The sequence below is a fragment of the Podarcis raffonei genome, chromosome 9, assembly GCF_027172205.1.
Source record: "Podarcis raffonei isolate rPodRaf1 chromosome 9, rPodRaf1.pri, whole genome shotgun sequence".
Taxonomy (NCBI): domain Eukaryota; kingdom Metazoa; phylum Chordata; class Lepidosauria; order Squamata; family Lacertidae; genus Podarcis; species Podarcis raffonei.
The window spans coordinates 57,101,286-57,118,253 of NC_070610.1; the positions used below are offsets into that span (position 1 = coordinate 57,101,286).

Here is a 16,968-nt window from a genome sequence, read left to right on the forward strand (position 1 = left end):
GATCACGGTATTCCTATGGAAGTTTCAAATGTGATGAGTATGACTCTCTTAGCAAATTTGATGCTCTGATGTTTCATCTGAGCAAATCCTAGGAATTGCTAGATCACTGCAGAAAGCAATTGTTAGGTGTGTGTTTAAGCTATTGATCTTGCAATGCCTGTTCATTATCAGCATCCACTAGTCAGTGGGTTACATCCGTTCCGATTGGATCTTGAAGTCATTTGTGTTCTGCATAGCACTGTGATTCACTTACTGCTATGTCCTGTATTGCTTGACCTTTTGACTTTGCTTTAGAAACACAATCAATCACTCTTCCTTCTCTTTGTACTCGGGGTGTATATACTTACCCACTGAGTAGAGTATATATCTGACAAAGTGGGCTCTGGTGCATGAAAGCTTATGCCACAATCAATTTATTAGCACTTAAGATGCTGTAAGATTTTGTTGTTGTTGCAACAGATAGATAGCTATAACTATCCCCCTGGAACATGAAATGCGTTCTAAGAGCCAGTGTCTAGATTTTACTGTAGCTATTCACACCAGATCCAAGGCTTGGATTAACAGGTTCTTACAAACATCTGTGGGCCTTGGGTAGATATCCAAATTTTCTAAATGCTGACACCAGCCATTCTTACAAAGTGGCTATATGGCATGTAAAATCACTAATTTGATTGCTCCTTCTAACTCTATGATAGAATCTGTGACTGTTTCGTTGAATGACATAGTGGTTTTTAATTTTGTTACCATAAATGATGTGGATAAGTAAGTAACAACTTAAGACCCTTAATTTAAATGGGGCCTAAGCATGTATCTGGCTCCAACCCTTAATATCTTGGGGTCAGTAGCTCTGTTGCACAAAGCAGCTGTAGCAAGCACATTTCTGACCCAGATCATATCCCAGCTGTAGCATCTAAGAATTAGTTTCGGCAGAGAACATGCCAGCTTTTAATCTTTCCTCTGTGTGTCTTTGGTTTGGTTGACAGTTCAGTCCTAGTTGCCCTGTTGCTATCAAGTAGGTAGGGAAAACTCTTAGACCAAAAAAAATATTGAAATTTAAGCATTCATAATCTGGGCTGATGAAATGAGTCGTGTGGGTGTTTGTTTTGAAAGTGAATCTAAATACTAAATGCACTATGGGCTTAGAGGTTTTGTTCCATTTTCTTCTTTTAATTTACGGACGAGTTGCTTCTATTTCTTTTTAACACAGCATTTCATAATTTGATGACCAAAATGACAACTTGCGCTCTATACTTTTCAACAGGCATGTCCAGACATCCTCCAGGTCCTGATATGCCCACTTTCTATCCCTTGTCTCCCGGTGGTGTTGGGCAGATTACCCCACCTCTTGGCTGGTAAGAACCTCCTGGTGCTTCCGAACTAAGTTTGTGTGTGCTTGCATAGTTGTGTATGTGTGTGTTTGTTTTTGTTTTAAAATAATAATAATTGCTGCCTTTATGGGCTTCAGAAGTATCTCCTACCTGTTTACATTTTTTAAAAAGTAGAAATCCGTGGAAATGCCAATGAGTAAATATCGAAGTAGCAATTGATTGTAGTAGCAATTGATTGTAACTAGCAATTGTTTCATAAACTGTAGGTTTGTATTTACAGTCATACCTTGGGTTACGAACGCTGCGGGTTGCGTGTTTTCAGGTTGCAGACGGCGCCAAACCCAGAAGTACCAGAACAAGTTACTTCTGGGTTTCGGTGCGCGCACATGCGCAGAAGCGCAAAATGACATCACGCGCGTGCGCAGAAGTGTTGGATCGCTTCACGCGCGTGCGCAGACGTGGTGCTGCACTGCGGGTTGCAAACGTGCCTCCCGCACAGATCACGTTCGCAACCCGAGATATGACTGTACTGAACTCTAGTATATATTGTACCTTCAACATGGTTCATTTGGCCCAGTGCTCACAAGGCCTTTCCTCTAAATGTTTGCAGGGTTCAGGACTGGAGCACGCACATGAATGCCACTGAGCATGTGCGCTGCTTTTTTGCCACTGAATAATTGCAGTTGATTTGCTCACTGCACTGTCCATGTGGCAGATGGATCATCTTCATAGAGTCCTAGAATTGTAGAGATGGAAGGGACCCCTAAGAGTCCAGCCACCTTGCAATGCAGGAATCCTGTCCACAGCTATCCCCGAGTAGGCTTGAGACACCATCCTTCTGGTTACCAGACAGACACACTGACCCATTGCGCCACCATTGGGCACAGAGTGAAAACACAATTATTTGAGCGCTTCATGGTGTAATCGCATCTAAAGAAGAGCCATTGCAGAGTGACTGTGTATACCTGTGTATACCTTCAGTAAACCTTCCCCTAGTCATGTTAATAAATTGCACTGCCATCCAGCAAGAGAGTGATTCAGACATGGACAACAAAAGAATGACATCTGCAGTGTAGTGAGCTAAAATGATATATTCTTTAGAGTTCTATAGTTGGCAATTTCTGCACCTCTTTGGATTTGTTATACTGGGAGTGTGCATTTTGGCATTTTGCCACACACATCTGACATGAAAATTCCACAGCTGTAGGCTCTCTACACCTTGTTAGATTGGGCCCAAATCTTTGAGTAATCTTCCCTCGATATTTTGGAAAATAACAGCAAAATGGCTGTCAGCACCATGAGTAAAAAAATGGCTGCAACTTTTCAAAATGACCTTGTAATTAGAAGAGAATTTGAAAGAGCAGGATGTGTGGTGCCTGTTCTCTTTTGTACAGCTGTTTTTGCACTATGGAAGCCTTTCTCGTGGTTTTGATTCCAGCTTTTAAGTTTTGGCATTTCCTCGAAATGCTTTCTCAATGCAGATGTTTTTGCAAAGGGTGAATCTGGAGGAAAATGCTGATAACACAAATGATGAAGTCTAGCACAGATTACTCTTACGCTCTGCTTACTGTAGCTGAAAATGTGCTATATTTGGATTTCTTTTTCTTTCCCCCCAACCCTTTGGTGCACTGGCCCTCCCTACTGCACACACGCAGAGCTCTGTTTAAGTGTGAAGACCGTCATGGTGAGCAAAAGAAAGGGCCAATAGCTTTGGAAATGCCAATTCTTTAAAACATTAAATCTGTCAATCGATAGCTCTGCTTAAATAGAATTGAGCGAAGTCTTTCAAGAGTAGATCAATTATTCTCTCTGAACTTTGCTACTTAAGTGTGTTGAATCCTGCTCAGAAGTTGCATCAATGCAAGCTGGAGGAAAAGACAATGTAAACTAAGCAGAAAAAGTTCAAAGTATTTGAAGCAATCAATTTGTGCTAGTGAGATATGGCATTCTGAAGAAGACTGGAACTTCAAACCAAGAGTTCATTGGTTTGTTTTCTGTGTGCACTACTTTCTCTCGCCGTCTCTTAAGATTCATATTTTGCACTCAAGTTGCTTACATACACATCTTTCGGTAAAAATACATGCTTAGTTTTCACTACCGAATAAAGAGAACTGTTTGCATCTTTTCAAACTATACTAGGTAACTTCAGTAGGTCATGGAAAAGTGATGCTGTCAACAAGACAATAAGCTGCCTCAACACCTTGCCTAGAAAAGACTAGGCAAAAACAAAATCTTATGAAGCTGCAGAGGTTCTTCTTATGCTTGTCTGTATGGTGCACACAAACTACCGCATTTCAGGAATCTGAATCCACTATGCCCCCTTTATATAGAAATCATAAATATTTAAAAATGCAATTAGTTTGCAAATATACACAATCTTTCCCCAAATATATTGATCCAATAAGATTTAGCAGGACTGTTAAAATAATTAACTCTGTACCCTATAATCAATATAGTTGCCAGAAAGGAATTATATTAATTATACTAAAGAACTAGGTTTGATGTTATCTTTAACCTGTATATATTATGTATCATCTTATTTTTTCCATAAATTTATTGTGTGTTCACCCTCTTGGCCTTTTTTGTAATAGCTAACTTTAGTAAAGAGTGCTGCTTATCAAAACCTACTATCCACTCACTGAAAGAAGGATTTTAAAGATTTTTAGTTACTACTGATCTAGCAATCCAGCAATAGGTAAATAGTAGTCATTAATCCAAATCCTCTCCATTTAAGATCTCATTTAAATATGCAGAGAGAATCAGTTTAGGTGTTTTAGGAATGTTGCAGCCAGTTATATTATTACCAGCACTTTTTGCCAGAAAATAGATAAATAAGGAAAAGTCCAAAACATATCCAGTAACATCAGCTTCCAAAATTTAACATTTCCAATATACCGTATTTTTTGCACCATAACACTCACTTTTTTCCTCCTAGAAAGTAAGGGGAAATGTCTGTGCGTGTTATGGAGCGAATGCCTGCGGGTGGCGGGGGGGATCTGCTGCAGTCATGAGCAGAGGATCCATGGTTCCCCTCCTCCGTGGTTACAAAGCATGGATCCACATGGATCCTCAGGATTTTTGCATTGGGCTACTCCAAACTCACTGTCAGATCACATGTCTGTGGCCACAGCATGAACCACAAAAATCATATATCCACTATTTCGTTTAGAATATTTTTTTTCTTGTTTTCATCCTCTAAAAACTACGTGCGTGTTATGGTCTGGTGCGTGTTATAGAGCGAAAAATACGGTATGTCCTCTTCACCTCATTCTGATAGAAGAAAATATATAAATTTGAAGTACCACTGAAATTGAAATTTATATTTAATGGTTATTTGAGTAACATTTTATTATTTATTTATTTTGCATGACAAAGACTTATCCTTTACTCCTAAATCCTGTTAATTTAAGGATATGCTTGGTAAAGCTAGCAGTTCTTAGGATCTAGGTCTCATTTATGCTCTTTTTGCTAGATGTGGAGGTTTATCTTCCCAGATAATCATCATAATGATACCTTGCAACACCCTGAAGTGACTTTACTGACAAATTAATGTTCTTTGGGAGTTACTGATGCTACTAACACTTTTCAGAAATATAATTAGTCCCATGGTAAAAACTTTCCCACTTTCAATGTGCTGTATTGGCAGACTGACGTCTTGGTTGCAGTGGACATATGAGTATAAGTTTTGTCTCACTTTGACTGCCAGTGAGCCCCCCTCAAAGAATCATGGGAACTGCAGTTTACAGAGGATTCTCAATAGACACCCACCCTCTTTTCATACAACTATAGTTTCTAGGGTTTCATTGGCAAGTCAATACTGCACCCCTTATCACAAAGCAAATTCTAGTTTATTCGAATCCATTTTATAGAAAGTGTTAAAGGTTAAAGATAGCGTTGAAAGTTATCCAGTTCAAATTAATGTTCCCAAAATCCGTGGTGGTGGTCTTTCTCAGCAGGGAATCTGTAGAACAGGCTTCCTCAACCTCGGCCTTCCACATGTTTTGAGACTACAATTCCCGTCATCCTTGACCACTGGTCCTGCTAGCTAGGGATCATGGGAGTTGTAGGCCAAAAACATCTGGAGGGCCGAGGTTGAGGAAGCCTAAATCAGAATGCAGTGCAGTATGCTTTCGTTGATACCTCGCATCTCAACTCATTGGTGTTTGGTAAAAAGGCAAGCTCACTTCTGTTACAGTATTATTGATGGGTTCCTTTCTTCTGTGACCTCAGGCAAGGTCAGCCTGTATATCCCATCTCAAGTGGATTCAGGCAGCCCTACCCACCCTCACTTTCAGTCGACACTTCCATGTCAAGGTAGGTCTAGGTGCGGAATGAGTGGCTGAGGTGTAACTGCTGGAATTAGAGGGGCAGTTTGCTCCCCTGCTTGCATCCTGGTGTATGCCTCTGCTTGCTATCCCCTTCCCCCAGTCAGCTAAAATGCATTTATACCTATAAACTATACTGTGTTTATACAGCTTACCTAAATCTCATTTTAATGACCTTCAGCATATAGTCAGGGCTGGAATCTGAAACAACCTACCCCAAACCTGGTGCCCTCTGGATATTTTGGACTACAACTCCCATCAGTCCCAGCCAACATGGCCCAGTAGTCAGGAGGGATGGGCGCTATAGTCCAAAACATCTGGAGAGCACCAGGTTGGGGAATGTTGGTCGAAAGGCACATGTTACCGCAGCCTTGCTGAAGCTAAACAGGTCTGGGTTTGATCAGTGCCTGAATAGAAGACTTCTTGGAAACCCTAATTAATACTATGGGTAATGCAAAGAATGGTGGAATATAAATGTAAAATAATAATAATGATAATAAAAGACCAGATAGTCATTCAAACTGCACTGGTGTTTGTCGTTTTGCACCATATGAATATAACCACTAAATATAAAATGGTCACTCCTTTGATCAGAGTCACTTTGGCTTCACTCCCTGCTCCCGTGCTTTACTCTTTTCATGTAGATTGCAGCACCTCAAAGAAATTTCCAAGCCCAAATCTGTTTTAAAATAAAGGCAAAGAAGCTGTGTACACATGGTTATATCTGTAATAGTGGCGTGTGAATGGGTGGCAGTGTTAGTGCAAGCAAGCAGCACTAACTGGGACTTGGCAAGGACAACACTTTCGCGTCACACTTTACATTTCTGCACTATGGGAAGGTGGCCTCTATATCCTGTGCTTGGTGTACCCAAAGGTTTCAGTGAACCTCTGCTTATTTTACACATATTTAAAACACACAACTGTTGATTAACACAGGCATTCACATTTGCTATTTAGGTGTGGGTTCTATCACATTTCTTTACATGTGCTTTTATCACGTAGGGACCAATCCTATGCACAAGAAGCCGGCGTAAAGCACACTGGTGTAAGTTAAACTTACATAAAGTTACACCAGATCCAAACCCCATTCAGCGGTAGGACTGCTGCTGTGCCTAAACCTGGTATTTAAACTAGTGTTCTATGCCAGGTTGCCAAGTCACGTGATCAAGTTGGGCTTAGGATCCAGCCTAAGTCCTCCCCTCTGATCATGCCCCTGCCACATCCCTTTCTGCTGATTTACGCCAGCCTTAGTTAAGGCAGGCTGAGCAAATTACACCAGCATATATTCAGCTGAGCCAGGGTTGGGACTTAATACTGGCTAAAACAGGAATCAGCTGGCTGAGCCATAGATCTGCTGCATCCTAAACTGCTCATCCTGGTGGATTTTGTCATAGGATTGCCCCTTTAATTACTGTTTTTATGCATCTTTAGGAATAAGATGTCTTGCAAATTCCTAGTTGAGCAAGCCACCATTAAAAACATTTTGGTGTGCTCTTTAAGAGCGCATGCTAATTTCCCTGCCCTGTGAGTTTCTTGATGGAATATGCAAGAAGTTTACCTTACCAACACATTTCAGGCAGAGAGAAAACCAAAGAAGCCTCAGAGGGGAAGTAGCAAACTAGTTCAGTAATGCTATTTTAAGTATTTATTTCAATTTATCTGTAGTATGAGCCATCCCAATAGAAGCACACTTGATTTGGATCTGTGCCTAAGGCAAAACACTAGCCCATATTCTTTCCCCCACACGCTTGGGGACTTAAAAGTTTGATATGTGATCAAGTAAGGTTGATGAAATGTAAGACAGGTTTTAATGTCCTTTTATAAAGATACGCAAGTTACCTTTGTTAGAGGTTTTTTTAATTTTCTGCATGATAATTACTACCTTTCGTTGGCTGGTGGTGGATAACTTAATATCTTTTGTACTTGTGTGGAAACAGTTTTTTTGGTTAAGGGCTTTATTCTTTTGAAATTATTGGCCATGTTAAATTCACTTGTGTCTAATTCCAGATTCCCAAAGCCACAGATAACAGGAGACTAAAAACCCTATTTGTAACACACGTTTTAGCCAAATAATTGTTTCCCACATTGGTGTATCATGGTCTCTTAAGTGGTATGAATGAACTGCCTCCTAGGCCTGTCTTGAGTGATTTGTAGGTATCCTATACTGTGTTTGAGTTCCCATTATGAAGAAGACTGTACTTTTTTCTTTTTTGTAGGTTTTCACATCATATGATCCCTGGTCCTCCAGGACCCCACACAACTGGAATCCCTCACCCAGCTATTGTAACACCTCAAGTCAAACAAGAACATCCACACACAGACAGTGACTTAATGCACGTGTGAGTTTTCCTCTGGTCTTTAATTGCAGTCTCTGGTCTTTCATCTGCAATGCCTTAAAAGTTGAGTAAGCATGGCAAATAAGTAGTCTCAGTCTCTCCCTTTTTCACTTCCCATGGGAAATCACTGAATCTGTGTCTAAATATCATGCCAATGTTTGGTATTCTTCAACAAAGAAATAGTGATTGCATTAGTATTTAAATATATATATATATAAATTAAAAGGGGGGTGGAAAGGGGGCAGGGTTCTGGGGGAAATGACTTTGGCAATCCTGCCCCCCATTGTACCCAATGGGTTTTGACTTTACGTAATTTTGGCTTTAGGTGCAATCCCCGGAACGTAACTCCCATGTTAGTTGCATGCTTACAAAATCCTCACCTCTCAGAGTAATGAGCATATCGGGATGCAGCTGTCCACTGGACTTAAGGCTTTTCCAACGTTTTCAGAGTTTTAAGAGGAGAATACACATGAAAGTACATATTAAAATATTAAATGTGTATTTAAATATTATTATTTAAAATGCAAGTTAATGCAATGATAGAATGGAATTAGCCAAAATAATTATGCAAAACGTGGAATTTTGCAAAAGTGACAAGGGTCTAGAATAGTTGCCTCCATCCCTAGGACCAGTGGCATTCTTCAGTGATAAAATTCCCAAGCTTGACGAAATGGGTCTTTTGGGAACTGAACCCTAGAATGAAATTCCATAGCTCAGCTTTCCTCAAGTACAGATATTTGTTCTGGAGATGATGTGATGTCCTCATGATTTTAGGCAGAATTTGCTGATCCAAATGTTCTTAAGTGGAAAAGACTTTCTTTCTTTCTTTCTTTCTTTCTTTCTTTCTTTCTTTCTTTCTCTGCTTCACATCCCCACCTGTCTCTCAAAAGATTTTTACCCATATCCTGTAAGCTATTTTCATGCTCTTCTTTGTACTCAACTTGTACCCACCACCACCCTCCTGCAAAAGCACAACACAACACATTGCCACTTTATTTCCTCCCTCCCTCCCTCCTGGTTCTTTTATATTCCCTTCTCCGTCCTACAACATTTCCCCTCTTCTAGCCCCTTCCTTCATGCCTTTCCCCACCCCTGCCCCACTCCTGGAACTTCTCTGGCCCCTGACCATCTTGACTCAGCATGCAAGGGGTTGCTGGTGCTAGCACTCATCTAACTAGAAGCCTGGGGTTATATCTGGGGTTGGTGGGGCAAGCCAGTTAGGAGGCACTGTGGCACTGAGGACTACCTGAAAGTGGGTCCCTTCCCACTGGTGGAGGAACATTGTGATGGAACATATAGCGTGTTTCCTCTTCTCTCCAAAAATGTGATAACCAATCAAGCATGGCTGCTCAGAATAATAGTTGGTCATCTGAAATAAAGTGTTAAAAATGGTAACAGTTGCTTTTTCTGTATTTCCTTTCCTCCTGCTACCTTTAGGAAGCCTCAGCATGAACAGAGGAAAGAACAGGAGCCCAAAAGACCTCACATTAAGAAGCCTCTGAATGCTTTCATGTTATACATGAAAGAGATGAGAGCGAATGTCGTAGCAGAGTGTACTCTGAAAGAAAGTGCAGCTATCAATCAGATTCTTGGCAGAAGGGTATGACACAACCGTATTTGTGTATGTGCATGTTCTGTGTTCAGTATGTGCTGTCCAACAAACCCTTGCCCCGGTACCCACCTCGACAACGTAGTCACTGGCTACTGGGAGCTATGTGATGCAGTTTAAAATGAAAGCAAGTAGTCTTGTTGTGTCATAAAGCAGGGGCCCATCAGGTAAAGCATGTGTTTTGCATGCATAAAGGGTCAAATTTAAGTCCACAGACCTCCATTTACAAGGCTCTCAGGTAGGAGAACCAAAAAGACTCCTGACTGTGACCTGCTTCTCAGAGAAGTCAACACTAGGCTAGACCAGAAGTGGGGAATCTCTGATTCACATAGCTGTCACCTTTTCCCTTTTCTTGCGAGGAATCCTATTCAGAATAAGGGAATTTCCCTTTAAAAAGGGGGAACGTTGACAGCTATGGATTCATGAGACTTCCCAGGCTGGTGGCCACACTCACCAGCCACACCCACCAGCCCCACACCTGCAGTCATATATGACACCAGGTGTGTGGCAGGTAAAGGCAGGTGTTGGCCAAAAGGGGCTTTGCAGGCTCTACCAATTGGCAGTGCTCGCAAAGCTCTGTTGCACAGTGCTTCCAAAGAGCCCAACAAGCAGCACAAAAGACCTTTACAAGTGTCAATCATTGGCATCATTAGGATGTCAGATGGGCTAGTAGGCTGTCCTATATACCTATCAAAGTTCGTTCGTGGAGATGGAGGGGAGATAAGATTCTGACCTGCCACATGAAAGCAGTCCTCCACCCTAGACGCACCAGTAGTAAAAGGCAGCTTCATATTTCATGCAGATGTGCTAGCCATGGTCATAAGACTGTCAGTGGCAGTGGAACATGAGTGGGGGAAATCCTGTTGCACTTATGTCCTGTTTGCGAGCTTCCCATACACATCTAGCTGTCCACTGTAGTAAGAGAATGCTACACTAGATTGGCCTTTGTTAGCCACTTGTTTTCATGCTTTGATTTGAACAAATGTATACAAATAGCCATGGTAAAATATGCAGAAGTTGTGCTGGAAGAAAGAAGTACATTTTGCAGTACATGTTTCCTTTTCTTCTGCAATATTTTCATGTGATACCTTCCTTAAACTATTAGCCAGTACTTTTTTTCTAAAAAAAAGTTTAGGGGTACTCTCATTTTCCTACTCATATTGAAATACTGCCCCTCAATGAGGCCAAACTTAGATTCACAAAATGTTTAGGGGTATGCATATCCCTGCGTCCCGCAGAAAAAACCCACTGGTATTAGCAATATGACTACTATTTTGTTGAATTTGCAAGTTGAGACTTTCATTTTAAGTCTGAATTTTAATTCTCTTCTGATATTTCTTTAGCTTTCACTATGCTTGCCAGTTACTTAAACCCTTGGCTTTTAAAATGAGACTTGGCGTCAGAGTGATTAGGGCTCTATTTGCAAAGAATACTATAATGTTTATTGCTTGGGTTCTATCAAAGCACGTTCTCTGTGTTTTATTATTATGCTGTGTAAATATACCATAGGACAGAATATACCTTCTTTGGTTTTCACAAACACTGAATTAGCTTAAGCTCTTGTCTATATTTTGACAGCTTTCTGCAAGATTTACAAGTCCAATTACCTCTCGTCTCCCAAGGTAGCTCCTATGTCCTTTATTCCATGATTGGTCTCAGTGTTTGATAATGGCTTACAAAGGATAGCACCTAGGCAGGAATCCAAGTGCTGCCTTTCTGGGTAGACAGCTGTAGCTGTACTCTAGAAAGTACACTCAAATTTAGTTCCATGGAAGTACCTCTTCAAAACCTTTAAAAAACTTTTCATGCCAAATATTTTGGTATTTAAAGGACAAAAGAGTGTGAATGTACTGTCTTGCTACACTTGTGTTGTGAAACAAACCACTTTTGGAGTGTAGATGTTTGAAGATTATTGGGCAGGTTGAAAGAAACTTCCACACCACATTCAATAATATGCATACATTTCAGAACCCATGGCATGGGTCAAAACAATTGATAGTCCTCCTAGATCAGGGCAGTCCAACATTTCATACAAAGTGGACTGCAAGAGTACTTTGACACGGAACCCAAAGGCTAAAATTTGACACTCTCCAAGCCCTCACACTGTCTTCTGGAAGCTAAGTGAGGTGCCATGCTTTGGGAAGAAGTCACGAGGTTCTGGTAGGATCCTGGAGCCCTCCTTCCTCCTTCCCAAAGTTGGGAAAGCACTAACTAGGACCCTGTCAGAGCCCTCGTGCTTCCTTCCCAAAGCCCAGTGTCTCACTTACCAAGCTTTGGGAAGGCACCCCGAGGGCTGGGGGCGGGCATCAAATGTTGTCAAGGGCCACCAAAAAAGGTATTTCAGGCTGCACGTGGCCCTTGAGCAGTATTCTGGACCACTCTGTCCTAGATGAAGGCAGATGTAACATTGTTAAAATAGTGTTGATAATTTGGAAGCATTGTAGGTGTATTCAGTCCAAATTTCTCATCGCGCTCTAGCTTTGAGTTCTGGAGGATGGATGAAAATTTGCTACATAAGCTGGTTGTTCACTGTACTGGCTGGCTATTGCCTACTACAAGGTTCCCCAGTCCCAGAACATTCCTTAAGGAAAAGGTTTCCTTCTAAAAGTTAATGAGAAGGTGATGGATTATTTATTTTCAAATGTATATCATGATTATTATTCTTTGTGCTTCAGCAGGTTCAAGGTTGTATGCAAAGTTAAAATACATAATTAGCTAATAAACAATTTAGGGTGGTAGTCAACTAAGTTTTACTCAGAGTAGACCCGTTGATATTAATGAACATGACTGAGTTAGGTCCATCAATTTTGATGGATCTATGTAGTTGAATTACCATGCCAGTCTAAACCACAACAGCAATAAAACATTTTTACTTAAGAGCACTGAGTGAAGGATGGGGAGAAAAAAATGCATGTATGCTGCTTTAAGAAATAAAAATATAAGAAAATAATAATATGTATATCCCACCCATATGACTGGGTTGCCCCAGCCATTCTGGGCAGCTTCCAACATATTAAAAACACAGCAAACATCAAACATTAAAAACTTCCCAATACAGGGCTACCTTCAGATGTCTTCAGAAAATTGTTTATCTGTTTGACATCTGATGGGCGGGTGTTCCCTTTGCCTTTGCCTTGTTCCCTGTAAGACAAGCCTGCAGGATCAGGCCAAGGGAACATCTAGTTAAGCATCCTGTTCTCACAGTGGCCAACCAGATGCCTATGGAAGCCTGTAGGCAGACCATGAGCGCAACAGCACTCTCTGCCCATCTGCAATTCCTAGTAACTAGTATTCAGAGGACAACTTGCCTTAAGTAAGGGTGTAGAGTGTGTCTGACGGCCAAGTGAGTATTCATTTTGTTGAAGTGCATGTCTGTAGCTTCCATGCCTGGAGGAAGCCCTTTGCAGGGCTCAGCCAAGGGACCTGCTCATTTTGTATTTTCTCATTCTCCGCTCTTACTTTAGGCTGCATTTCTGTGCAGCGTTGCACATATTGTAAAGTTACCAGCCCTTCCCCCCGCCCCGAGTTGTAAATCCTACATTCTCTACAGCTAACCACGCTTGACAAAGAAGAACAGAGAATGGTTATTCCAACATTTTAGCTAGCGATAGAGGGGGCATTATGTTTGCCCACCACTTTATGCACCGTTTTTGGGTTTTCCCAGCCACCGAATGTTTAATTTGCTTGCTAAACACACGCTGTTCAAGGATGAGGGAAGCACACTGACTTCTCACTGAGGCCCGTCCTACGTAGGCAGAACTTATGGGGTAATAAATGGACTGTTTGCTCATGCTGCCTCCGAAGGACATATTTGAAGGAAAAGTCTTTCCTGTGTCTGTACACAAGTCGCTTTAGCCTGAGGTCAGCTGGCTCTGTGCATCTGCCAACACACAAGAGGATTTGACTATTGGCACATTACATCAAATATCACTTTTGTAGTATTTGCGATGGCATGCTAAAAACCAAACTTTGAACACAGTGGCAGATGGCGCACAACTGAAATCACCTTGTAGCTGGGGGTTGGAAGGAGGAGAGAACGGTGTTGTGGGAATCTTTCCAGACTTCTGTTGAGACTTCTTTCCAAAGCAACTTCAGTACACAAACTAAGAGAGAGAGTTCTGTTTAAAAGCGTTGAAATGTTGCTGCCGCAAAACCTTTCCCAACCCCACTTACCAAATAAATTAATACAGTGTTTTAAGCACTGTTTGTACATTTGTATAGAAGTATGGGATAACTGTGCTACATGTTTCCACAGCTCTCGGGTTGCTATTGCTCCTAAACCCTAACCGATCCCATCAGTTAATTAAATTAAATTAAATTAAAACTGACCACATGTGTAATTGCCCACCAACAGCAAACAATAAACAAGCAAAGGAGAGAGAGAAAATGAGGAGATGCTAAAATGTTGGGTAACAACCATGTCTTGCATAATGATGGCAAATTATTCGGAATATTACATTTGGGTGATAAAACATAGATGCAGAGATGATGATCTAACCTTTGTCATTCCCTCTGGAGGACCCCAAACCTTTTTATTAGAAAACTATCAGCCCCTTGGGAAGAAAGCAGCATACCTTCTGTGCTTCTGCTCTGTCCCCTGCTGGCTCCCTCCCCTGTTCCCTGCTGTTTGTCTCTTGGAAGCCCTAAGCTTCTACCCTCACTTCCTGCTGTGAAACAGCTGACAGGCAGCTGCGGGGGCTGGAACTGGCTGCTTCTTGAGAGCAAAAGCTGCTGTGGCTTGGAGAAGGTGTGTGTATGTGGGGAGAGAGAAAGTGCTGTTCACTTGTTCTAAAGATTGCCTTGCGCTGGAACAGCTGAAGTCCAGTCCTGAAATTAATCAGAATGGGTTTTGAAACATTAAACTCAAAAGTTCGCTGAAGACTATAGTAGTAACCGCAGCAATAAAAAATGTTGTTCCAGTCTCAGTCTGTGATGGAAATCAGGAAATATAAATGCTCCCAAAGGAAATGAATGACTGGAAGTGTGACAGCTCCCACTAAAGAATGAACATACCTGCTACCCTTTTGAGAGATGGAAAAACATGATATTCTATTGCCCCATCACTGGTGCTCAGATTAGAGCCAGTGATGCTTCTGACCATGCAAGGACATGAATGTACACAATGAGTAAGAGTAGCTGACTTTAAAAAGATTGTTATTTTTTTATAACTAGGGTGACTTCTTACTCCAAGCCCCTATCTCCTGCTTTTGTGTCCCACCTGTCAACTGCTACCATTAATCTCACTTGCAGAAAGCAACTAGCAAGATAGACTGCTTTTACCTGTCTGTCTGTTCAGATGGTACCCACTTCATGGTCTCAAAACTTTGCAATGGCTTTTGAGTCTCTTACGTACCAAAACTAAATATATTCTAGGTTTCAGGCCATTTTTCGTTCTAATAGTAACTTCAGAGCCTGTTGTCCAGATTTCTTTTTCTTTCCAAGTATCAGTTCAACATCTTTAGCAGTATGATGAAAAGAGAATTTTCCAAGTTGAATTGCCACGCCAGCATCATGGAAGTCAGTCCCCGAGCGGCGAGGCCTCCGCACCACGCTGGTTTAGCACAGGGATTGACCAAGTGGACGGCAGGGCTTGCAAGGTCCGTGGGCTGGATTAACGAGCCCGGTGGGCCATATCCAGCCCCTGGGCCTTAGTTTGCCGACCCCTGCCTAAGAACATTAGAAGAGCCCTGCTGGCTGAAAACGTCATCTTCTGCCAGTGGCCAACCAGATCTCTATGGGAAGCTCTCAGACAGGAGAAACGCACAACAGCACTCTCTCTCCCCATGTGATTCTCAGCATCTAGTATTGAGAGGTATACTGCCTCTGACTTTGGAGGCAGAGCATAGGAATTGTGGTTGATAGTCTTCCATGGAGGTTGAGTCTATCTTGAAACACTATCACCGTGGGTATGCCAACAAAGTGGGTTAGAATTCATATGGATCTTACTACTTAAATCATCCTCTGTGTATAATATGGAGCTTCTCTTACCTTATCATTGAGCACTCTGTGTTTTCCCATGAACCAGAGAAATTAGAACAAATGCTGTCCTTTATTTTTAGCATGTTCTTGTACAAAAACGTAACATTCATTCTTTCTCTCCTTATTTGCAGTGGCACGCATTGTCCCGTGAAGAACAAGCTAAATATTATGAACTAGCTCGGAAAGAAAGGCAGCTACACATGCAGCTCTACCCAGGCTGGTCTGCAAGGGACAACTACGTAAGCCGATTATTTACACTTTCTTCAGCTAGCATTTGCAGTAGTTAAAAGTCTAGGTGAGGGTAGCAGCTGGGCCATGAGATGCACCGTCGGCCTTGTGTTCACTTTGAATTAAGTGCCATTTATTCTCTTGCCTTTCTTTAGATTGCTTCTGCATATCCCAAACTAATCTGGAATTGGCCATGGGTGTGTTCCTGGTCCAGCTTTATACCATGTGACAAATAACATCAAAACAGCAATTAAAGGATAGATAGCTTTGCAAACATTTGGAGCACTGTCCCCCACCTGATAACTCTTTTGACGCATGCTTATCACATGGTTAATAAAAACACAGACAATGAATCTCTTCTGAAGGTGGCTTGTTGGATTTTCCTGGAACTAATCTGAGCTGTATGTTTGTGCTTTGTGTTTAAGGCTTGTTTGTGTATGGATTTTATTTTATTAAGTAGGTAGAATGGATGTAAACTAAATTTCACACCTTGATTTGAAAAGAACAGTCATCTTCAGCTGCAGACGTATTATAAATTAATTATAAAAAAACTGTTTAGTCAGTGCTGCTTTAAAAAAATTATACATATTTAATTATGAAAAAAATTAACAAGCTAGACTGCTCATACCAAAACCCAGTGATGATACTGTTAATGTTGAACGTTTTGCCATTTACTCATTAAAACTTATCTGTCTGCATTTAAAAAAAATTCCATACCCATGATAGCCTAGAAACTATTTGTCTGGGAATTAGCTAAGATTGCGCCTTGATCACTCCTAAATAAAGAATTCAAAGAGAAGCCTAATCCCAGACCTAGTTCTTACTTTGAAAATGCAGTGTGTCACACATTCATAAAAAACCCTCAATCCTTTGTTTGCTACAGCCATAATCCAGTATGCCCAGTTAATGATAGGTAAATAGACTTGCCCCTGAGTAAAACTCCATAAAAGAGCCACTGAGCTTCAGAGCACAGAGAATCTCTTTTGCCCAGAACCTACATTCACTTAATAAAACCTTTTGTCTGCTCTTAATTTAAATCTCTTTTGAAAGACTTGTTTTATCATAATGAATTGTGTTAAAATGGGAGAGAGGAGGGTAGTACTGTAACCATGCAGCTACTAGGAGCTAAACCCATGTGCTGCAGAGTATAGACTGGTTCTATT

The 16,968-nt window shown here is 41.2% G+C and overlaps 1 protein-coding gene across 7 annotated transcripts in view; it reads left to right on the plus strand.

Annotated features, from left to right (window-relative positions):
* LEF1 (lymphoid enhancer binding factor 1) overlaps positions 1–16,968 on the plus strand; it is a 98,770-nt gene that overhangs the window by 65,582 nt on the left and 16,220 nt on the right. For 5 of the 7 annotated variants that reach the window (XM_053403842.1, XM_053403843.1, XM_053403847.1 and 2 more), the window contains exons 6-10: positions 1,262–1,352; positions 5,559–5,642; positions 7,870–7,992; positions 9,427–9,589; positions 15,709–15,816. In XM_053403842.1, coding sequence (XP_053259817.1) covers positions 1,262–1,352; positions 5,559–5,642; positions 7,870–7,992; positions 9,427–9,589; positions 15,709–15,816 — 569 coding nt within the window. The remainder of the gene's footprint in view (positions 1–1,261; positions 1,353–5,558; positions 5,643–7,869; positions 7,993–9,426; positions 9,590–15,708; positions 15,817–16,968) is intronic. The other 2 variants (XM_053403848.1, XM_053403849.1) reach the window with 1 other exon arrangement.